Source organism: Triticum aestivum, chromosome 6D (genome assembly GCF_018294505.1).
Source record: "Triticum aestivum cultivar Chinese Spring chromosome 6D, IWGSC CS RefSeq v2.1, whole genome shotgun sequence".
NCBI classification, from domain to species: Eukaryota; Viridiplantae; Streptophyta; class Magnoliopsida; order Poales; family Poaceae; genus Triticum; species Triticum aestivum.
Genome location: NC_057811.1, coordinates 338,130,636 through 338,155,295, shown reverse-complemented (window position 1 = coordinate 338,155,295; position 24,660 = coordinate 338,130,636). Strand labels below are relative to the sequence as shown.

At 46.9% G+C, this 24,660-nt stretch overlaps 1 protein-coding gene across 1 annotated transcript; it reads right to left on the bottom strand.

The window, feature by feature from the left end:
* Nucleotides 1–451: 451 nt before the first annotated feature.
* On the bottom strand, nucleotides 452–2,387 carry LOC123144978 (phospholipase A1-Ibeta2, chloroplastic). Its single transcript, XM_044564253.1, has one exon. It carries the CDS (start codon nucleotides 2,243–2,245, stop codon nucleotides 638–640), a length of 1,608 nt encoding a protein of 535 aa, XP_044420188.1. The 5' UTR covers nucleotides 2,246–2,387; the 3' UTR covers nucleotides 452–637.
* Between the last annotated feature and the right edge of the window lie 22,273 nt (nucleotides 2,388–24,660).

Genomic DNA, 24,660 nt, shown 5'->3' with positions numbered 1-24,660 from the left:
GATGGTTGATTTCTGTACCACTGAAGATTTTATTTCAAGACACGGGAAAAGTACTGAAAAACTACCCTAGACTGGTGGTAATAAAAGACTAAAAAGGGAGGTTCGGGGTTGTCGACCAAAGAAAAGAAAAAGGCCGCTCTAGCTTTGGTGACTTCCACTACGAGTGTTGCAATCACTAACAAATGAATTGTTAACCGTAAGAAGTAGTGGTATAATAATCTTACAGGGATCAGAATCATTCATAAGATATTAAGAATTGTGGTTAAGCCGATGACTGATGTTGATAGTAAAAAGTCGACGTTAATGTTAGTACATGGGTTGAAAAATTCTACCCTTTGTCGGAGGGAATGGAATCGGTCTCTGTTTTAGAGAGTGCAGGGAGGGAACCGGTCTCTGTCCAAAGGAAAAATGGAACGAGTAGGAGGCAGCGCAAGTGGTGAACAAAACATTGTGGTCAAAACACTCGAGCCTTCGCCTGATCAATTATGTCACGCACACATACATGATTTTCCTGTACATGCATCGAAACGAAAACGAGAAGATGGAAACGAGATATTTTCCTGGAACCGACACCCTGCCGACTAACGAAAGAATTGTTTGTTTCTACAGTACAAAACTAATTTACTCCGCGATTTGGTCATGACGGGCTCGCGACGGCGCAGTTGCCGTACGCCATGCTCCGGCCGACGTCCGCCGGCGCGGCGGGGTCGACGCCGAGCTCCCGGGCGCGGTTCACGTACTCCTTCTTCACGTTCCCCTTCTGCAGCTGCAGCAGGCGTATCACGCTGCGCCGCGCGTCGTACCGGAACGGGTGCCCCGTCGCGGTGAACCCGTCGATGAGGTGCAGGTACGCCTCCAGGTCGTGCCGGCTCGCCGGGCCCACGTCGGGGCGCAGGCACGGCGAGTTCTTGCTGTCGATGCGCAGCTCCGCGCCCACGTGCTGGTACTGCTCCTTGCTCAGCGGCAGCCGCGGCGCCACCCCGGGCACCTTGGTCACCATGTCGCCGGCGTTGACGATCCGGAGGACGTTGACCTTGCCGCTCTGCTTGAGCTTATCCACGAACGCGGCGTTGCCCACCTTCGGGCCGCCGAAGGAGACCACGGCGACCGGCGGCGCGTCGGGGACGGTGGTGGCGATCTCGTCGGCCACCAGGAGCGCCAGCGCGCCGCCGAGGCTGTGCCCGACGATCGTGATGCTCAGCTCCTCGCCCTTGTACTTCTCCATGAGGCGTCTCACCTCGTCCATGACGTCCTCCGAGAGGCTCTTCACCTCTTCCCCGGCCGTCTTGTAGAGGCTCCGGAATCCGCGCGCCACCTTGGGATCCTCAGGTCCGGCTTGCTTGCCCTCGCCGGCCTCGCCGTCGAGGGGCACGAGCGAGGCGCGCAGGTTCTCGGCCCACTCGAGGCAGGTGGCCGTCCCGCGCAGCACGATGGCGATGTCCCGGCGGCCCATGCGGGCGACCTCCCGCTCGGACTCGCACACGGCGACGTAGCCGATCCAGTTGGACTGCTGCGTGAGCCACTCGGGGGTGTTGGGGCGCTTGGCCCACGGCGGCATGGAGAGCGCGGAGGTGGCGAAGAGGCTGCGCGTGGGGCGGTAGGAGCGGTCCGGGAGCATGAGGCCACGGTGCCTCGCCGCCGCGGTGGGCAGCGAGTGGAAGGCCTGGTAGGCCGCCTGCACGAAGTCGCCGTAGCGGAGGAGCTCGCGGCGGAGGTCGGAGTCGAGCGGGTCGAGGAGTCCGGCCCACCCGCCCTCCCCGTGGAGGGCGCGCCACCGGGGGCCGATGGTGCTCCTCGGGGACGCGCGCGGGGAGTCGGCCGAGAGGAGCTGCTGCATGTGCATGAGGCTGCGCGGCGACATGTGCTCGTCCGCGGCCATGCGCGCCCGCATCCCCGGCATGGGCACGAAGAAGGAGAGGTTGAGCGCGTTGAGCAGGCCGTGCCGGATGTTGAGCGGCTCCTGCTCGCTCTCCTGCTCCTGCTTGCTGCTGGGCGGCCCCGCCTGGCTCGGCGTCCTCGGCGGCTTCCCGAGCACGCGGTCAAGGTTGGCGATGTGCGTCCTCACGCCATCCGCGGGCGGCGAGGCCCCGGACCCGGCCGCGCGCAGCGCCTGCGAGCTCGGGTTGAGCGGCGACTGCTCGCGCCGCGGCGCCGTGCGCTGCGTAGAGGCGTGGTGTGGCGCGTGGTGCACGGGCGCGTGCACCGCCGCGGTGGCGGTTCCGGTGACGGCCGCGGCAATTGACATCGGCTCCTCCGTCAACAATAGGTTATAATTATGTAGCAGGATCACCTACTCGATCGCAAGCCTCCGATTCCGAGCTACTGGTAATGAAGCGAGATGACAGACACACCACGTCTGGGCAGGGCTATATAGCGGGAGAGGGAAGAGTCCAGACTCGAGAGCCCCGCGGGTCAATTATTAATTGATGAGCGGGGGGCGCAGCGCAGTGGTTGGTCATAAGTTGCCATGCGCTTTGACGTCGCGATGCCATGGCCACCCGAGCACGCGACAAGGTCGCGGGTGCGGTTGCGGTGCGCTGGCCCGCGCACAGAGAGAGACTCGGCTAGAGCCAGCCCACCGCGTGCCGAGCCGAGCCCCGGCGTATGCGCGCGGGATAGTCTATTCTACGCCTCTCTGCATCTGCATGCGTGGCCAGCTCGCCGGCCGCCGCGCCGAGATGCCGTGTCGATGTACGTGCTAGTACTAGTCTAATGGCGAGTAGGCGTGCGTAGTTAACCACGCGGTGCCCGGCGGGGTTGGATTTCCGTGGCTTGACCGAGACGAAGCAGCACCATGTCGACGTCGTTGCCCGGTTCTTTTAGTATTTGTCGAGCTTCCTCTCCCTCGCATGTGGTTTCCGGTCTTGGTCCAGCGGCTTCCGCTTCACACTGACACCGGTCGTGATGACCTCCTCCTCCTCCCGGTTTGGATGCGTGCACTGTTGACCGCGGATGTTGTTAACTAGTCCGCGACAATGCTTTGGTACGTAGTACGGGATTAAAATAGTTTTGTTAATTCGTTAGTCAAACCTACCGTGTATACATCTCTACATATTTTTTGAGGAAACCACGACGTCCATGTCGCGTCGGCGTGTGGTGATCCGATCTCCTCCCTGCTCCGACGAGTGCCGAGGGTGGGAGTTTTTTCTTTTTTTTTTAAATGGAACACCGGTATTCCATTAAGACACGGCGTAATCTTCAGTTACAGCATGGTTACATCAACAGGATAACCAGCGAACCATAAATGTCGATCACCATAAACTAATTCTGCACCCAAAGCTGCCAGCACATGCGCTGGCTTGTTGTACTCCCTAGAGATATGAATGATGTCGGCATGGATAAACTGAGTTTGTAGTTTAAGCTTGATCTCCCTGAACACACATCCCAACATGCCAAAGTCCTGAACATCCGAATCAAGGGCTTGCTTAAGTGAGAGGCAACCAGTTTTGAATTGTGCGGGCGGGAGTTTTTGGTTCCACGCCCTAACACCAGAGGCTTCTTTGATTTGACTATTCATAACTTCTTATACGACTATTCTTTTTATTTTCGAGATGACCTTCTTATACTATTCTTTGAGTGTGTAATACTATTATGCTGTTTGCAGAACGTAAACACCACACATATAGTCGTAGTATGCTATTTACAAAGACGCCACACCTATAGTCGTGTCGTTTGTCTATGATCTTAAATGCGTACACCGAACGAAAGTTCTATCAAGGAGCTGTCACTAAGATATTATGTTTGACATGATACGAAAGTCCGAATTATGAGCTGACCGTGTACCAAGACAAAAAGTGTTTTTAGGAAAAAGTCCATTGGTACTTTATTCCAAGATGGATATAGTCACATCATAAGTACATTTAAAGATAATAGTTACATCATAAGTACATGCGGTAATGAGGGAAAAGTAGCATGCAATTTCAGAAATTATCCTACACTCACGCAATATCTATCTAGAAGATGCATAGCAACGAGAGGAGGAGAGTGTGTCCACGTACCCTCGTAGACCGAAAGCGGAAGCGTTTGACAACGCGGTTGATGTGGTCGAACTTCTTCTCGTTCCGACCGATCAAGCACTGAACGTACGGCACCTCTGAGTTCTGATGAATATTAGATCATCTGTTGACTAGCCTGGCCTCGGTTTATATAACACACCGGAGGCCTAGGGTTTTAGGAGAGTCCTTAGCTTGAGCGTCAAGTCTTGTGGAGTCTTCCTTGTATGCGGCATGGGCTGCCCAAAGTGGCCCATAGTGAACCGCCATTGGGGTCCTCGGCCCGACCCACAGGTTGGGAGACGATGTGGTGAGTACCCCCCTAGTTCAGGACACCGTCAGTAGCCTACTGAACCGGTCTTCAAGTTTGGGACGTTCCTCGATTCTTCCGAACTGTTTTTCATCTTCGGTCGTCGGTCTTAAAAACTGGTTCAACAAATCTTGATGAGTCCCAGATGATACCTATTATTGTCCGAAGACGCGTTTGCGCATAGTTCGGTCAAGCCGAACACTGAGCACTTTGAATTTTCTGCATTGAATAGGCAATGCAGTAGCCCCCGAGACACTGGTCGGGTGGTAACACCAGATCAGGAGATCGATGTGCCCCTTTAATATTATTAAATGATAAGCCTGAAGCCCAGTAGCCCCCGAGCCTTAATGTGGGCACGGGTGGCCGAATTAAGGATCGATATCCAGAATAAAATCACAAATTATGTGTAATGATTCTACGTATCCAAGTACTCTACATCATTAATGCTTGGATCCACATTGTACAAAATTTTGATGACAGACCGTCGGCTTCAACCCCCTCGGCCAATAGCCGGGGAGTATTTGTCCTACTTTATAAAGCCTTTATAAGGGCAAAGATTTACGACAAATAAGACAATCCGACCATATGGTTTTATAAACAAAGGTACATGGAGAGATATGTTATATTACTTTTTAACGTAAGAAACGTCTTCCGAAGAAAAGAGTCCCGCTATCGGTTCTTTTCTTTGGGTTGTCATGTTGATCATGATCATAAAACCTCACCTCCGACCAATGTGGGAGAAAAATATCGAGGATTTAGTGTGGGGAAGTTCCCGAACTCGATGGTCTTAATGAACCAAAATTTTCACTTCCGTTATTGCCGACCAATTATATTCTCAAGATAGCTAGCCTTCGGCTTCACCCAGTCTGAGGTACTAATCCGGATGACCCGGTAGTAACAATCACAGAGGTGCTCCCTTTACCCCCTAGCCGAACAATCGGGAACGTAGGGTTAAACACAGGAGCCAGGCACCCAGCTTGGCCAAAATCTTAAGTCAAATTTGATGCATATTTATGGCTTTATAATGATAATCACGGAAGGCAGCGCTTGTATACTGAATACAAATACTGATGATATATGTTTCTTTTGACTCCGTTGCGACCAGTTGAAAGTGGCCCATCGTCGGCTTCTACCCCTTTGTAGATACTACACAGGGTGTTTCCCTAGTAACAAGACCACCCTTAGCCGACATCTCGGTGCCCGGAGGCGGTTGTGTTAGCGGAAATGAGGCAATCAGATATGCGGGCTTTATAACTTTCACTTAGTCATAGGAGCTTAAAGTTGGGAGGCCAGTTACTAGCCGTCGGTGTCAAAACCGGCATATCTCGGGTAGGGGGTCCCGAACTGTGCATCTGAGGATCGAAGGTAACAGGAGACAGGGACCCGATGTTTACCCAGGTTCAGGCCCTCTTGATGGAGGTAATACCCTACTCCCTACTTGATTATCTTGGATGAATATGGGGTTTACAAGAGTTGATCTACCTCGAGATCGTAATGGCTAAACCCTAGATGTCTAGCCTGTATGATTATGATTGTTCTCTACGGACTAAAACTCTCCGGTTTATATAGACACCGGAGGGACCTAGGGTTGTACAGAGTCGGTTTACGGAGAAAGGAATCTTCATATCCGAACGCCAAGCTTGCCTTCCACGCAAAGGAGAGTCCCATCCGGACACGGGAAGAAGTCTTCTGTCTTGTATCATCATGGCCCATTAGTCCGGCCCATGTCACATAGCCCGGACGCCCGAGGACCCCTTAATCCAGGACTCCCTCAGTAGCCCCCGAACCAGGCTTCAATGACAATGTGTCCGGCGCGCAGATTGTCTTCGGCATTGCAAGGTGGGCTCCTCCTCCGAATACTTCAAAGCATCTGACCCGAAGAATTATACTCGGCTTTTCATTTAGTGTCATACCCTTCGCCTTCTGCGCCTTTGTCGCTTCTGCTTCCACGTGTCCAGCGAATACAAAAGGTTAGACTATTTTTTTGCACATAACACCCTGGCCATAAAAAAGGCGTCTATTTGAAGAGATTGGATCTTAGATGTGAAGGAAATATGCCCTAGAGGCAATAATAAAGTTGTTATTTATATTTCTTTATATCATGATAAATATTTATTATTCATGCTAGAATTGTATTAACCGGAAACTTAGTACATGTGTGAATATATAGACAAGCAGAGTGTCACTGGTATGCCTCTACTTGACTAGCTCGTTAATCAAAGATGGTTAAGTTTCCTAGCCATGGACAAAGAGTTGTCATTTGATAAACGGGATCACATCATTAGAGAATGATGTGATTGACTTGACCCATCCGTTAGCTTAGCACGATGATCGTTTAGTTTGTTGCTATTGATTTCTTTATAACTTATACATGTTCCTATGTCTATGAGATCATGCAACTCCAGAATACCGCAGAACACTTAGTGTGCTATCAAACGTCACAACGTAACTGGGTGACTATAAAGATGCTCTACAGGTGTCTCCGATGGTGTTTGTTGAATTTGCATAGATCGAGATTAGGATTTGTCACTCCGAGTATCGGAGAGGTATCTCTGGGCCCTCTCGGTAATGCACGTCACTATAAGCCTTGCAAGCATTGTGACTAATGAGTTAGTTACGGGATGATGCATTACGGAACGAGTAAAGATACTTGCCGGTAACGAGATTGAACTAGGTATGATAATACCGACGATCGAATCTCGGGCAAGTAACATACCGATGACAAAGGGAACAACGTATGTTGTTGTGCGGTTTCACCGATAAAGATCTTCGTAGAATATGTAGGAACCAATATGAGCATCCAGGTTCCGCTATTGGTTATTGACCGGAGATGAGTCTCGGTCATGTCTACATAGTTCTCGAACCCGCAGGGTCCGCACGCTTAACGTTCGGTGATGATCGATATTATGAGTTTATGTGTTTTGATGAACCGAAGGTTGCTCGGAGTCCCGGATGTGATCACGGACATGACGAGGGGTCTCGAAATGGTCGAGACATAAAGATTGATATATTGGACTACTATGTTTGGACTTCGAAATGGTTCCGGGTGAGTTCGGGCATATATCGGAGTACCGGGGGATTACCGGAACCCCTCGGGGGCTATATGGGCCTTAGTGGAAATAGAGGGCAGCAAGGGGGCTATGGGGAGCGCCCCCAGGCCCAAACCGAATTGGTTTAGGGCTTGGGGGGCGGGCCCCTCTTTCCTTCTCCCCTCCTCCTCTTTCCTTCCCCTCCTAGTTGGGCTAGGAAAGGGGGAACCTACTCCTAGTAGGAGTAGGATTCCCCCCTTGGGGCGCACCCTATAAGGCCGCCGGCCTCCTCCCCTTGCTCCTTTATATACGGGGGCAGGGGGGCACCCTAGAAGACTCAAGTTGATCATTGATCTCTTAGCCGTGTGCGGTGCCCCCCTCCACCATAATCCAGCTCGGTCATATTGTTGCAGTGCTTAGGCGAATCCCTGCGCCGGTAGCTTCATCATCACCATCATCACGCCGTCGTGCTGACGAAGCTCTCCCTCGACACTCAGCTGGATCGAGAGTTCGTGGGATGTCACCGAGCCGAACGTGTGCAGATCGCGGAGGTGCCATACTTTCGGTACTGGGATCGGTTGGATCGTGAAGACGCATGACTACATCAACCGCGTTGTCATAACGCTTCCGCTTACGGTCTACGAGGGTACGTGGACGACACTCTCCCCTCTCGTTGCTATGCATCACCATGATAGATCTTGCGTGTGCGTAGGAATTTTTTTGAAATTACTGTGTTCCCCAACAGTGGCATCCGAGTCAGGTCTATGCGTAGATGTTATATGCACGAGTAGAACACAAATAGTTGTGGGCAATAATAGTCATACTGCTTACCAGCATGTCATACTTTGACTTGGCGGTATTGTTGGATGAAGCGGCTCAGACCGACATTACGCGTACGCTTACGCGAGACTGGTTCTACCGACGTGCTTCGCACACAGGTGGCTCGTGGGTGTCTGTTTCTCCAACTTTAGTTGAATCGAGTGTGACTATGCCCGGTCCTAGTTGAAGGTTAAAACAGCTAACTTGACGAAAAATCGTTGTGGTTTTGATGCGTAGGTAAGATTGGTTCTTGCTAAGCCCGTAGCAGCCATGTAAAACTTGCAACAACAAAGTAGAGGACGTCTAACTTGTTTTTGCAGGGCATGTTGTGATGTGATATGGTCAAGACGTGATGAGATATAAATTGTTGTATGAGATGATCATGTTTTATTAAAGTTATCGGCAACTGGCAGGAGCCTTATGGTTGTTTCTTTATTGCATAAGATGCAAGCGCCATGTAATTGCTTTACTTTATCGCTATGCGATAGCAATAGTTGCAAAAGCAATAGTTGGCGAGACAACCATGTGACGACACATTGATATATATCAAGATGATGGAGATCATGGTGTCATGCCGGTGATGATGGAGATCATGACGATGCTTTGGAGATGGAGATCAAAGGCACAAGATGATGATGGTCATATCATGTCACATTTTTTGATTGCATGTGATGTTTATCTTTTATGCATCTTATTTTGCTTAGTACGATGGTAGCATTATGAGATGATCCCTTACTAAAATTTCAAGGTATAAGTGTTCTCCCTGAGTATGCACCGTTGCGACAGTTCTTCGTGCTGAGACACCACGTGATGATCGGGTGTGATAAGCTCTACGTTCACATACAACGGGTGCAAGCCAGTTTTGCACACGCAGAATTCTCGGGTTAAACTTGACGAGCCTAGCATATGCAGATATGGCCTCGGCACACTGAGACCGAAAGGTCGAGCGTGAATCATATAGTAGATATGATCAACATAGTGATGTTCACCATTGAAAACTACTCCATCTCACGTGATGATCGGACATGGTTTAGTTGATATGGATCACGTGATCACTTAGATGATTAGAGGGATGTCTATCCAAGTGGGAGTTCTTAAGTAATATGATTAATTGAACTTTAATTTATCATGAACTTAGTCCTGGTAGTATTTGCATAACTATGTTGTAGATCAATAGCTCGCGATGTAGCTCCCCGTTTATTTTTGATATGTTCCTAGAGAAAAACTATGTTGAAAGATGATAGTAGCAATGATGCGGACTAGGTCTGTGATCTGAGGATTATACTCATTGTTGCACAGAAGAATTATGTCCTTGATGCACCACTAGGTGACAGACCTATTGCAGGAGCAGATGCACACGTTATGAACGTTTGACAAAGCTCGGCATGATGACTACTTAATAGTTTAGTGCACCATGCTTTACGGCTTAGAACCGGGACTTCAAAATGTTTTGAATGCCACAGAGCATAAGATGTTCTAAGAGTTGAAATTGGTATTTCATACTCATGCCCGTGTCGAGAGGTATGAGACCTCTGACAGTACTTTGCCGACAAGATGGAGGACAATAGCTCAACCAGTGAGCATGTGCTCAGATTGTCTGGGTACTACAATTGCTTGAATCAAGTGGGAGTTAATCTTCCAGATAAGATAGTAATTGACAAAGTTCTCTAGTCACTATCACCAAGTTAATAGAATTTAGTGATGAACTATAATATGCAAGGGATGACGAAAACGATTCCCGAGCTCTTTGTGATGCTGAAATCAACGAAGGTAGAAATCAAGAAAAGCATCAAATGTTGATGGTTGACAAGACCACTAGTTTCAAGTAAAAGGGCAAGGGAAAGAAAGGAAACTTCAAGAAGAATGGAAAGCAAGTTGCCACTCCCATGAAAAAGCCCAAACCTAGACCCAAGCCTGGAACTAAGTGTTTCTACTGCAAAGGAAATGGTCACTGGAAGTGGAACTGCCCTAGATACTTGGCGGATAAGAAGGATGGCAAGGTGAACAAAAGTATATTTGATATACATGTTATTAATGTGTACTTTACTAGTGTTCATAGAAACCCCTCAGTATTTGATACTGGTTTAGTCACTAAGAGTAGTAACTAAAAACAGGAGTTGCAGAATGAACACAGACTAGTTATGGGCAAAGTGACGATGAGTGTTGGAAATGATTCCGAAGTTGATAAGATCACCATCGCACACTCCCTCTACCTTCGAGATTAGTGTTGGACCAAAATAAATGTTATTTGGTATTTGCGTTGAGCATGAATATGATTGGATCATGTTTATTGCAATACCGTTATTCATTTAAGTCAAAGAATAATTGTTATTCTGTTTACATGAATAAAAACCTTCTATGGTCATACACTTAATATAAATGGTTTATTGAATATCGATCGTAGTAATACACATATTCATAATATTGATGCCAAAAGATGCAAAGTTGATAATGATAGTGCAACATATTTGTGGCACTGCCATTTAGGTCATATTGGTATAAAGCGCATGAAGAAACTCCATGCTGATGGACTTTTGGAATCACTTGATTATGAATCAGTTAATGCTTGTGAACCATGCCTCATGGGCAAGATGACTAAGACTCCGTTCTCCGGTACAATGGAGCGAGCAACTGACTTATTGGAAATAATACATGATGATGTATGCGATCTGATGAGTGTTGAGGCTCGCGGCGAGTATCGTTATTTTCTGACCTTCACAGATGATTTGAGAAGATATAGGTATATCTACTTGATTAAACATAAGTCTGAAACATTTGAAAAGTTCAAAGAATTTCAGAGTGAAGTGAAAAATCATCGTAACAAGAAAATAAAGTTTCTACGATCTGATCGCGGAGACAAATATTTGAGTTACGAGTTTGGTTTTCAATTGGAACAATGTGAAATAGTTTCGCAACTCACGCCACCTGGAACACCACAACGTAATGGTGTGTCCGAACGTCATACTTTATTAGATATGGTACGACCTATGATGTCTCTTACCGATTCATCACTATCGTTTTTGGGGTTATGCATTAGAGACAGCTGCATTCACGTTAAATAGGGCACCATCTAAATCTGTTGAGATGACACCATATGAACTGTGGTTTGGCAAGAAACCTAAGCTGTCGTTTCTTAAAGTTTGGGGTTGTGATGCTTATGTGAAAAAGTTTGAACCTGATAAGCTCAAAACCAAATCGGAGAAGTGCATCTTCATAGGATACCCAAAGGAGACTATTGGGTACACCTTCTATCACATATCCGAAGGCAAGTTTTTTTTTGCTAAAAATGGATCCTTTCTAGAGAAGGAGTTTCTCTCGAAAGAAGTGAGTGGGAGGAAAGTAGAACTTGATGAGGTAACTGTACCTGCTCCCTTATTAGAAAGTAGTTCATCACAGAAATCTGTTCCAGTGATTCCTACACCAATTAGTGAGGAAGCTAATGATGATGATCATGAAACTTCTGATCAAGTTACTACCGAACCTCGTAGGTCAACTAGAGTAAGATCCGCACCAGAGTGGTACGATAATCCTTTTCTGGAAGTCATGTTACTTGACCATGATGAACCTACGAACTATGAGGAAGCGATGATGAGCCCAGATTCCGCGAAATGGCTTGAGGCCATGAAATCTGAGATGGGATCCATGTACAAAGTATGGACTTTGATTGACTTGCCCGGTGATCGGCGAGCAATTGAGAATAAATGGATCTTTAAGAGGAAGACGGACATTGATAGTAGTGTTTCTATCTACAAAGCTCGAATTATCGCAAAAGGTTTTCGACAAGTTCAAGGTGTTAACTACGATGAGAATTTCTCACTCGTATCGATGCTTAAAGTCTGTCCGAATCATGTTAGCAATTGCCGCATTTTATGAGATCTGGCAAATGGATGTCAAAACTATATTCCTTAATGGATTCATTAGAAGAGTTGTATATGATGCAACAAGAAGGTTTTGTCAACCCTAAAGGTACTAACAATTGTGCAAGCTCCAGCGATCCATCTATGGACTGGTGCAAGCATCTCGGAGTTGGAATATACGCTTTGATAAGGTGATAAAAGCATATGGTTTTATACATACTTGCGGAGAAGCCTGTATTTACAAGAAAGTTAGTGGGAGCACTACATCATTTCTGATAAGTATATGTGAATGACATATTGTTGATCGGAAATAATGTAGAATTTTTCTGCAAAGCAAAAAGGAGCGTTCGAAAGGAGTTTTTCAAAGAAAGACCTCGGTGAAGCTGCTTACATATTGAGCATAAAGATCTATAGAGGTATATCAAAGATGCTTGATAAGTTTTTTCAATAAGTACATACCTTGACAAGATTTCGAAATAGTTCAAAATGGAACAGTCAAAGAAGGAGTTCTTGCCTGTGTTGCAAGGTGTAAAGTTGAGTAAGACTCAAAACCCGACCACAACAAAAAATAGAAAGAGAATGAAAGTCATTCCCTATGCTTCAGCCATAGGTTCTATAAAGTATGCCATGCTGTGTACCAGACCTATTGTGAACCTCACCATGAGTTTGGCAGGAGGGTACAATAGTGATCCAGGAGTGGATCACTGGACAGCGGTCAAAATTATCCTTAGTGGAATAAGGACATGTTTCTCGGTTATGGAAGTGACAAAAAGTTCGTCGTAAAGAGTTACGTCGATGCAAGCTTTGACACTAATCCGGATGACTCTAAGTCTCAATCTAGATACATATTCAAAGTGGGAGCGATTAGCTAGAGTAGCTTTGTGCAGAGCATTGTAGACATGGAATATTTGCAAAATACATACGACTCTGAATGTGGCAGACCCGTTGACTAAACTTCTCTCACAAGCAAAACATGATCACTCTTTGGGTGTTAATCACATAGCAATGTGAACTAGATTATTGACTCTAGTAAACCTTTTGGGTGTTAGTCACATGGGGATGTGAACTAATCACATAAAGATGTGAACTATTGGTGTTAAATCACATGACGATGTGAACTAGATTATTGACTCTAGTGCAAGTGGGAGACTGAAGGAAATATGCCCTAGAGGCAATAATAAAGTTTTTATTTATATTTCCTTATATCATGATAAATGTTTATTATTCATGCTAGAATTGTATTAACCGGAAACTTAGTACATATGTGAATATATAGACAAACAGAGTGCCACTAGTATGCCTCTACTTCACTAGCTCGTTAATAAAAGATGGTTAATTTTCCTAGCCATGGACAAAGAGTTGTCATTTGGTAAACGGGATCACATCATTAGAGAATGATGTGATTGACTTGACCCATCCGTTAGCTTAGCACGATGATCGTTTAGTTTGTTGCTATTGCTTTCTTTATAACTTATACATGTTCCTATGACTATGAGATCATGCAACTCCCGAATACCGGAGGAACACTTAGTGTGCTATCAAACGTCACAATGTAAATGGGTGACTATAAAGATGCTCTACAGGTGTCTCTGATGGTGTTTGTTGAGTTGGCATAGATCGAGATTAGGATTTGTCACTCCGAGTATCGGAGAGGTATCTCTGGGCCCTCTCGGTAATGCACATCACTATAAGCCTTGCAAGCATTGTGACTAATGAGTTAGTTACAGGATGATGCATTACGGAACGATTAAAGAGACTTGCCGGTAACGAGATTGAACTAGGTATGATGATACCGACGATCGAATCTCGGGCAAGAAACGTACCGATGACAAAGGGAACAACGTACGTTGTTGTGCGGTTTGACCGATAAAGATCTTCGTAGAATGTGTAGGAACCAATATGAGCATCCAGGTTCCGCTATTGGTTATTGACCAAAGATGAGTCTCGGTCATGTCTACATAGTTCTCGAACCCGTAGGGTCCACACGCTTAACGTTCGGTGACGATTGATATTACGAGTTTATGTGTTTTGATGAACCGAAGGTTGTTCGGAGTCCCGGATGTGATCACGAACATGACGAGGGGTCTCGAAATGGTCGAGACATAATGATTGATATATTGGACGACTATGTTTGGACTTTGAAATGGTTCCGGGTGAGTTCGGGCATATATCGGAGTACCGGGGGATTACCGGAACCCCCGGGGGGTTATATGGGCCTTCATGGGCCTTAGTGGAAATAGAGGGCAGCAAGGGAGCTGTGGGGCACGCCCCCCTAGGCCCAAACCGAATTCGTTTAGGGCTTGGGGGATGGCCCCCTCTTTCCTCCCCCTCCTAGTTGGACTAGGAAAGGGGGAACCTACTCCTAGTAGGAGTAGGATTCCCCCCTTGGGGCGCACCCTATGAGGCCGCCGGCCCCTTCCCCTTGCTCCTTTATATACGGGGGTAGGGGGCACCCTAGAAGACACAAGTTGATCATTGATCTCTTAGCCGTGTGCGGTGCCCCCTCCACCATAATCCACCTCGGTCATATCGTTGCAGTGTTTAGACGAAGCCCTGCACCGGTAGCTTCATCATCACCGTCATCACGCCGTCGTGCTGACGAAGCTCTCCCTCGACACTCAGCTGGATCGTGAGTTCGTGGGACGTCACCGAGCCGAATGTGTGCAGATCGCGGAGGTGCTGTACTTTTGGTACTGGGATCGGTCGGATCGTGAAGATGTATGGCTACATCAACCACGTTGTCATAACGCTTCCGCTTACGGTCTACGAGGGTACGTGGACTACGTACACTCTCCCCTCTCGTTGCTATGCATCACCATGGTAGATCTTGCATGTGCATAGGAATTTTTTTGAAATTACTGCGTTCCCCAACAAGATGCCATTCCACACCAGGCGAAAAATCCTTAGAGCTCGCTAGGAGAAACCATTCAAACATGGCTAATGCTCCCAGTTCTTCCGCCCGCCCTCATGGCTTCGAAAAAGGCGATTGGGAGAGATGTTCAGTATCCCACGACCAGCTGGTTAAGCTTCAAACACAGGGATTCCTTCCCCCCACGGATCTAGTCCCCGTTCGGGCAGGATTAACCTCTTTCACTGGCGAAGCCCTGGCGGAAAATTTCCCCAATCCAACCAGGGGGGAACGAGCGTGCTTCGTCTCCTTTTTATTAAGAGGCGTCGGATTTCCAATCCACCCTTTCCTCCGAGGCCTCCTAGAATACTACGGCCTCCAACTGCACAATCTTACACCGGCCTCAATCCTGCAAATCGCGGGTTTCGTCGCTCTTTGCGAGCTATTCCTGGGCTGCGAGACCCATTTTGAGTTATGGAGGAAGCTTTTCTGCCTCGTCCCTCGCACCCCAAAAGGATCTGTATTTGAGGTGGGCGGTGCCGAGATATGGCGCATAGCCGGGACCGGATACCTGTCCGGCACGCCGAAGAAGGCGTCCGAAGAGTGGCCCTCGGAGTGGTTTTATATCGAAGATGACGCTCTCCCCGACCCAGTCCGAATGGGCCTTCCCGAATTTTCCAGCGCTCCACTGAGGAAACGCCACAGCTGGCGCCCTCGGAGCCTCGAGGAGGAAGGTAGCGCAGAAGTTCAACAATTAATGGGCAAAATAAGGACACTTCCCAGTCCGGATTATCAATAATCGAGGTAATGACGATTTCCATAGTGCGAGGTGTCCATCCGCTCCAATTCAGAGGGCTCTTTATGTGGCACTACAATGGGGAAGATGACGCCTCACGCTGTGGACGAAAGGGTCCGGACACCCTCACCGCCCTGGCCACAATATTGGTTGATCTGTACAAAGGGGATAAACAGGAGTTCACTCGTCTTAAGCGGCGAGAGGGATTTTCCATGTACAATCCCCCTAACTGGGTGAGTTTTAATACCACCACCTTACTCAATCTTCGCCCTGAGTCATGCTTAATTGACATTAACCCGTCCATTTTTAATAGGAATGGTAGAAGGTTGTTGCGAGGATCCATAGCCCCGCTCCACAGCCGGAGGATCATAACCGGGACCTCGATCCCGGATTCGAAGAGGATCCAGACATATTGGTAGAGCTCAAGGAGGGAGTCTTCTACCAGACGAGCTATGATGGCATAGAAGTGGCCATCATGGTCGATTATCCTGGCCTCCTTCCTGCCTCATATGTAAGTAGTCAGGAGACATCTCCTTCGAAAGAGCTTCCTCATTATGCCTCACCTACCGCACTGTCTCCTGCTCTAAAGGGGAGGCGCTCGGCGCGCCATGCCGCACCAGAGGCGTCTCATAAGAGAGCGGCACCCGCGCTGGGTGGGTCTTCGAAGAGGAAGGCGAATGACAACAGGGCCGAGCCTTCATCATAGAGGTATGGCTTTAAATACACCCCTGCTACCTCTTGACCACTGCGTTGGTTTTCCCTTGAATAGGAAAGGGTGATGCAGTAAAGTAGCATAACTATTTCCCTTAGTTTTTGAGAACCAAGGTATCAATCCAGTAGGAGGCCATGCACGAGTCCCTCGCACCTACACAAACAAATAAATCCTCGCAACCAACGCAATAAAGGGGTTGTCAATCCCTTCACGGTCACTTACGAGAGTGAGATCTGATAGATATGATAGGATAATATTTTTGGTATTTTTATGATAAAGATGCAAAGTAAAATAAAAGGCAATAAAAATAGCTAAGTGTTGGAAGATTAATATGATGGAAAATAGACCCGGGGGCCATAGGTTTCACTAGTGACTTCTCTCAAGAGCATAAGTATTACGGTGGGTGAACAAATTACTGTTGAGCAATTGACAGAATTGATCATAGTTATGACAATATCTAGGTATGATCATGTATATAGGCATCACGTCCGAGACAAGTAGACCGACTCCTGCCTGCATCTACTACTATTACTCCACACATCGACCGCTATCCAGCATGCATCTAGAGTATTAAGTTCAAAAGAACAGAGTAACGCTTTAAGCAAGATGACATGATGTAGAGGGATAAACTCATGCAATATGATATAAACCCCATCTTGTTATCCTCGATGGCAACAATACAATACGTGCCTTGCTGCCCCTACTGTCACTGGGAAAGGACACCGCAAGATTGAACCCAAAGCTAAGCACTTCTCCCATTGCAACAAAGATCAATCTAGTAGGCCAAACCAAACTGATAATTCGAAGAGACTTGCAAAGATAACCAATCATACATAAAAGAATTCAGAGAAGATTCAAATATTTTTCATAGATAAACTTGATCGTAAACCCACAATTCATCGGTCTCAACAAACACACCGCAAAAGAAGATTCCATCGAATAGATGTCCACAAGAGAGGGGGAGAACATTGTATTGAGATCCAAAAAGAGAGAAGAAGCCATCTAGCTAATAACTATGGACCCGAAGGTCTGAGGTAAACTACTCACACATCATCAGAGAGGCTACGGTGTTGATGTAGAAGCCCTCCGTGACCGATGCCCCCTCCGGCGGAGCTCCGGAAAAGGCCCCAAGATGGGATCTCACGGGTACAGGAGGTTGCGGCGGTGAAATTAGGTTTTTGGCTCCGTATCTAGTAGTTTGGGGGGTACGTAGGTATATATAGGAGGAAGAAGTACGTCGGTGGAGCAACGTGGGGCCCACGAGGGTGAAGGGCGTGCCCAGGGGGGTAGGCGTGCCCCCCTACCTCGTGCCCTCCTGGTTGATGTCTTGACGTAGGGTCCAAGTCCTCTGGATCACGTTCGTTCCGAAAATCACGTTCCCGAAGGTTTCATTCCGTTTGGACTCCGTTTGATATTCTTTTTCTGCGAAACTCTGAAATAAGCAAAAAACAACAATTCTGGGCTGGGCCTCCGGTTAATAGGTTAGTCCCAAAAATAATGTAAAAGTGTATAATAAAGCCCATTTATGTCCAAAACAGAATATAATATAGCATGGAACAATCAAAAAATTATAGATACATTGGAGACGTATCAGCCCCCTGGCAGTCACATCGAACTGTGACATTGTCCCTTGTGTTTTATCAGGAAGAGTGTTCGCCGGACTATGTCCGGGGATCCTACCGGTCGCGCGTCGACCAATCAGGTTTCACACCCTGCCTCTAGGGCGGGGGCTGACACGGGAGTGAAGCCGGATTGTCCTCCTTCAGAGGATTCAGATAATGTATCCGTCACGAACTCTGAAGTAGAGAGCGCCATGAATCATCGGCGACGAAGGGCCGCTCTTCGCGACCCCAGTTTTACTAAAGATGCATTTAATGCCTCTAGCTCGGCTGATGCGTACATCCGAGCTGCTCAGGATGGGCTTGCTAGCGCCACTGACCAGTATTTGAAAGATATGCGGGTAAGTACGCATTGTACAGATCCGGTAATCATATACCAGTAGCCCCGAGACTTGAAGCAGTTGAAACAACTGATTTAAGGATCATTGTATAATCAGGCACTCACGAAGAAGAACAACATGCTGTCTCGTGAGCCGGAAAAGTGTCGGACCCAGCTAACTGTTGTTACCGCCGAACTGGAGAAATCCAAGGAGGCACCGCCTGGTAATGTTTTCCTTCATCCAGAAAAATATAATCATATACCAGTAATGTTAATACTGTTGTATTTCCCATGGTAGGATCGTTAGATCAACTGAAAGAGGAACTGAAGGTCGCGCAGGCGGGTAAGCATCAGGCCGAAAAGCAACTGGCCGCTGGCGAACGTGTGTTGACACGGACCAGGGATGAGAAGAACAAGCTGCAGGATTCCAATATGCTTTTGAACCTACCTTCGTGTAGTGCGGTAAAAAATGAGTTAACAGATTTATGTCTGCAGGTATGCTGACTGGCCGGCCCGAAGACGAAATATCCGGATCTCAAGGCGATCTGCTGCAAGAGCTGTCCCAAGTGCATGAACAAGCTCGGAGAGCGATGCGGAATGTTGCCAAAGCTTTATGGCCATCCGCATCTCCTCCAGGACGTATGGAGGAGCTTGTGAAGTTATTCAAGGGAGCTCGGCGCCGCTTTATATTATGGAAGATATCGGCTTGCCGGGAAGGCGTGCGGGAGGCCTGGGCCATGGTAAAAACGTGGTACACCGGACTAGATTCAAATCATATGTCCTGGGTCGGACCTCGAGGGTCAGATGGACAAGAGATTCCGGTGAGCTTGGTATATGACCAAGTAAAGATAGCCTCCAAGTTTTCACAATAGGATTGTAAGCTAGACAGCCTGTTAGATGGTATAGAGGAAGAAGTTTTTGAGCCCAAGTGACTATGTACTTCAATTGACAAATTTGTCCCTAGCCGAATTGTAAAACGATTGTCATGGCAGACCTTTTCACTTCGACCTCCGGACCCAAAGGTGCGGAGTGTTTCCGAATACCGGACCGGCGATAAATACCGGGGCATGCGTGGAAACCAGGCGTAGGGGTCATAGTTGCTTGAACAGACAAGTTGTATTCGGCTAGCTATGTTATATTACTTATTGATTGTAAGAAACATCTTCCAGAGAGAATAGTTCCGTTAAGGGTTCCTTTCCCTGGGTGAACATGCGTTAGTATGCATGCCCAAACTATGATTCAAAAATCGCAGTATACATAATATCTGGGGGTTCATAGTGAAATGAGGGGAAAACGTCTTTAGTCCGTCGACCGATTATTCCCTTAAGAACGCTAGCTTTCAGCTTCACCCAGTCTGAGGTACAAGTCCGGATGACCCGGCTGTAACAATCGCAGATGTGCTCCCTTTATGCCCTAGCTGAACAAACGGGAACGTAGGGCATAAGCCCAGGAGCCAGGCAACCCAGCTTGGCAAAAACTTAAGTCATAAAGGTGCATATAATGGCGAAGAAAAGGTATATATGAGAAAAGGACACATATGTGGTGAGCTTGATGCTCGGACAATGATAATAAGCTTCCATAAAAGAAGCCCCCAAGTATTATGGGCGTGTACATTTAAGGATGTGTACCTCATAAGTGTGTGGTCTAGCCGCAAAAGAGCTATAAAGCTAAAAAAATAAAGAGAGAGAAAATGGAAAAAGGAGAAAAAGAAAACGAACAATGAGTCCGGCTCTAGGCGTAGAATCTTCGGAGTCTGGCGGCATTCCACGGGTTTGGCTCTAAGCAATTATCTGATGCATCTTGCAGACGGTACGCGCCTCCAGTGAGAACTTCATCTATAATGAAGGGACCTTCCCACTTGGGCTTGAGTTTGCCCTTTTTCTTTTCTGGCAAGCGTAGAACGAGTTCACCAATATTATAAGTCTTGGCCCGCACTTCCCTGCTTTGGTATCTGCAAGCTTGCTATTCATAGAATGCGAAGCGGGCTTTTGCGACGTCGCGCTCCTCCTCCAGGGCATCTAGATTGTCCTGCCGATCCAGCTCGGCTTCTCTCTCTTCGTACATGCACACTCGAGGTGAGTCGTGAATGATGTCGCAGGGCAAAACAGCCTCCACGCCGTACACCATGAAGAATGTTGTGTAACCGGTAGTGCGATTGGGCGTGGTCCGCAGCCCCCAGAGTACGGGGTCGAGCTCCTCGACCCAGTGTTTGTCTGATTCTTTTAAAGACCGAACTAGTCTAGGCTTAATGCCGCTCATGATAAGACCATTAGCTCGTTCGTCTTGACCGTTTGTTTGGGGGTGATAGACGCAGGCGTAATCGAGCTTGATGCCCAGGTTAGCACACCAGGTTTTCACTTCGTCGCCTGTAAAGTTGGAGCCGTTATCGGTGATGATGCTGTGTGGGACACCGTAACGGTGTACGGCACCGGATATAAAGTCTATCACTGGTCCGGCTTTGGCCGTTTTAACTGGTTTGGCCTCTATCCACTTAGTGAATTTATCTACCATGACCAGCAGATATTTGTTTCTTATGCCTTCCCCCTTTAAGGGGTCCGACCATATCAAGCCCCCAGACCGCGAAAGGACAAGTAATGGGGATTGTTTGTAGGGCGGTAGGCGGCATATGGCTTTGATTGGCGAAAAGCTAGCATCCCACACAACGTTGGACAAGGTCCTGTGCATCTGCTCGGGCCATCGCCAGAAGAAACCGGTAAGGAAGGCTTTACTTACAAGAGCCCAAGCCGCGGCGTGGTGGCCGCCGAGACCAACATGGATTTCGGCCAGGAGCTGCCGTTCTTCTTCTTCGGAGATACATCTTTGAAGTATTCCGGTGGCGCTCTTCTTGTAGAGCTCCCCTTCATGAACCTTGTAGGCTTCCGAACGTCGAACGATGCATCGAGCCTCATTCTGATACTCAGGGAGCTCTCGCCTATTAAGGTAGGCCAAGAAGGATTCGGTCCATGGGGCAATTACTACCATTATTAGATGCGCCGATGGTGTTATTTCGGTGGCTGAGCCCCCGATGATATCGGTATTGTGTTTGGAATCTGGGGGTATAATCGGATCCGGACTAGTGTTGCCGCTCTCGTCCTGCCATACCACGGATGGCTTGAAGAGCCTTTCCAAAAAGATGTTAGGCGGGACGGGGTCGCGCTTGGCGCCCATGCGAGCAAGGACATCCGCCGCTTGATTACTTTCTCGAGCCACATGATGAAACTCGAGACCCTCGAACCGAGTTGATATTTTGAGTACGTGATACGTCCATTTTGCATCATGCTTTTATATCGATATTTATTGCATTATGGGCTGTCATTACACGTTATGCCACAATACTTATGCCTATTCTCTCTTATTTTACAAGGTTTACATGAAGAGGGAGAATGCCGGCAGCTGGAATTCTGGGCTGGAAAAGGAGCAAATATTATAGACCTATTCTGCACAGCTCCAAAAGTCCTGAAACTTCACGGAAGTTGTTTTTGGAATTAACAAAAAATACTGGCGAAAGAATCCACCAGAGGGGCCCACACCCTGGCCACGAGGGTGGGGGCGCGCCCCCTGCCTCGTGGGCCCCCTGGCAGGCCTCCGGTGCCCATCTTCTGCTATATGAAGTCTTTCGTCCGAGAAAAAAATCATAAGCAAGCTTTCAGGAAGAAACTCCGCCGCCACGAGGCGGAACCTTGGCGGAACCAATCTAGGGCTCCGGCAGAGCTGTTCTGCCGGGGAAACTTCCCTCCGGGAGGGGGAAATCATCGCCATCGTCATCACCAACGATCCTCTCATCGGGAGGGGGTCAATCTCCATCAACATCTTCACCAGCATCATCTCCTCTCAAACCCTAGTTCATCTCTTGTATCCAATCTTTGTCCCAAAGCCTCAGATTGGTACCTGTGGGTTGCTAGTAGTGTTGATTACTCCTTGTAGTTGATGCTAGTTGGTTTATTTGGTGGAAGATCATATGTTCAAATCCATTATGCATATTAATACCCCTCTGATTATGAACATGAATATGATTTGTGAGTAGTTACGTTTGTTCCTGAGGACATGGGAGAAGTCTTGCTATAAGTAGTCATGTGAATTTGGTATTCGTTCGATATTTTGATGAGATGTATGTTGTCTTTCCTCTAGTGGTGTTATGTGAACGCCGACTACATGACACTTCACCATTGTTTGGGCCTAGAGGAAGGCATTGGGAAGTAATAAGTAGATGATGGGTTGCTAGAGTGACAGAAGCTTAAACCCTAGTTTATGAGTTGCTTCGTAAGGGGCTGATTTGGATCCATATGTTTCATGCTATGGTTAGGTTTACCTTAATACTTCTTTTGTAGTTGCGGATGCTTGCAATAGGGATTAATAATAAGTGGGATGCTTTTCCAAGAAAGGACAGCACCCAAGCACCGGTCCACCCACATACCAAATTATCAAAGTAACGAACGCGAATCATATGAGCGTGATGAAAACTAGCTTGACGATAATTCCCATGTGTCCTCGGGAGCGCTTTTCTCTATATAAGAGTTTGTCCAGGCTTGTCCTTTGCTACAAAAAGGATTGGGCCATCTTGCTGCACTTTATTTACACTTGTTACTTGTTACCCGTTACAGATTACCTTATCACAAAACTATCTGTTACCGATAATTTCAGTGCTTGCAGAGAATACCTTGCTGAAAACCGCTTATCATTTCCTTCTGCTCCTCGTTGGGTTCGACACTCTTACTTATCGAAAGGACTACGATAGATCCCCTATACTTGTGGGTCATCAAGACTCTTTTCTGGCGCCGTTGCCGGGGAGTGAAGCGCCTTTGGTAGGTGGAATTTGGTAAGGAAAAATTTATATGGTGTGCTTAAATTTACTGTCACTTGTTACTATGGAAAGTAATCCTCTGAGGGGCTTGTTCGGGGTATCTTCACCCCGACCAGTAGAGCAAAGAGTTGCTCCTCAACCTACTGAACCTACTGAAAATGTTTACTTTGAAATTCCTTCGGGTATGATAGAGAAACCGCTAGCTAATCCTTTTACAGGAGATGGAACATTACATCTCGATTTGCACCTAATCTATGTGGATGAAGTTTGTGGATTATTTAAGCTTGCAGGTATGCCCGAGGATGTTATCAAGAATAAGGTCTTCCCTTTATCTTTGAAGGGAGAGGTATTGACATGGTTTAGGCTATGTGATGATATGGGATCATGGAACTACAACCGATTGAAATTGGAATTTCATCAGAAGTTTTATCCTATGCATCTTGTTCATCGTGATCGTAATTATATATATAATTTTTGGCCTCGCGAAGGAGAAATCATCGCTCAAGCTTGGGGGAGGCTTAAGTCAATGTTATATTCATGCCTCAATCATGAGCTCTCAAGAGAAATGATTATTCAAAATTTTTATGCTCGACTGTCTCTCAATAATCGCTCCATGCTCGATACTTCTTGTACTGGCTCTTTTATGATGAAGACTATTGAATTCAAATGGGATTTATTGGAAAGAATTAAACGCAACTCTGAAGATTGGGATCTCGATGAAGGTAAGGAGTCAGGTATAACACCTAAGTTTGATTGTGTTAAATCTTTTATGGATACCGATGTTTTCCGTGAATTTAGCACTAAATATGGACTTGACTCCGAGATAGTAGCTTCTTTCTGTGAATCCTTTGCTACTCATGTTGATCTCCCTAAGGAGAAGTGGTTTAAATATAATCCTCCCATTGAAGTAAAAGTAGTTGCACCTATTAAAGTTGAAGAAAAGACTATCACTTATAATGATCCTGTCGTCCCGACTGCTTATATTGAGAAACCACCTTTCCCTGTTAGAATAAAGGATCATGCTAAAGCTTCAACCGTGGTCAATAAAAGTAACATTAAGACACCCAAACCCCCTGAGAAAATTAAAGTTGAACCTAGTATTGCTATGGTTAAAGATCTCTTGGCTGATAATATTGATGGGCATGTTATTTACTTCTATGAGGAAACTGCTAGAATTGCTAGACGTGCTACTAAAAATAAACATAGACCTGTTGTAGGCATGCCTATTATTTCTGTTAAAATAGGAGATCATTGTTATCATGGCTTATGTGATATGGGTGCTAGTGCAAGTGCAATACCTCATTCCTTATATAAAGAAATTATGCATGATATTGCATCTGCTAAGATAGAAGAAATCGATGTTACAATTAAGCTTGCCAATAGAGATACTATTTCACCAATCGGGATTGTTAGAGATGTTGAAGTCTTGTGTGGGAAAGTTAAATATCCTGCTGATTTTCTTGTTCTTGGTTCCCCACAAGATAGCTTTTGTCCCATCATATTTGGTAGACCCTTCTTGAATACTGTCAATGCTAGGATAGACTGCGAAAAGGATGTT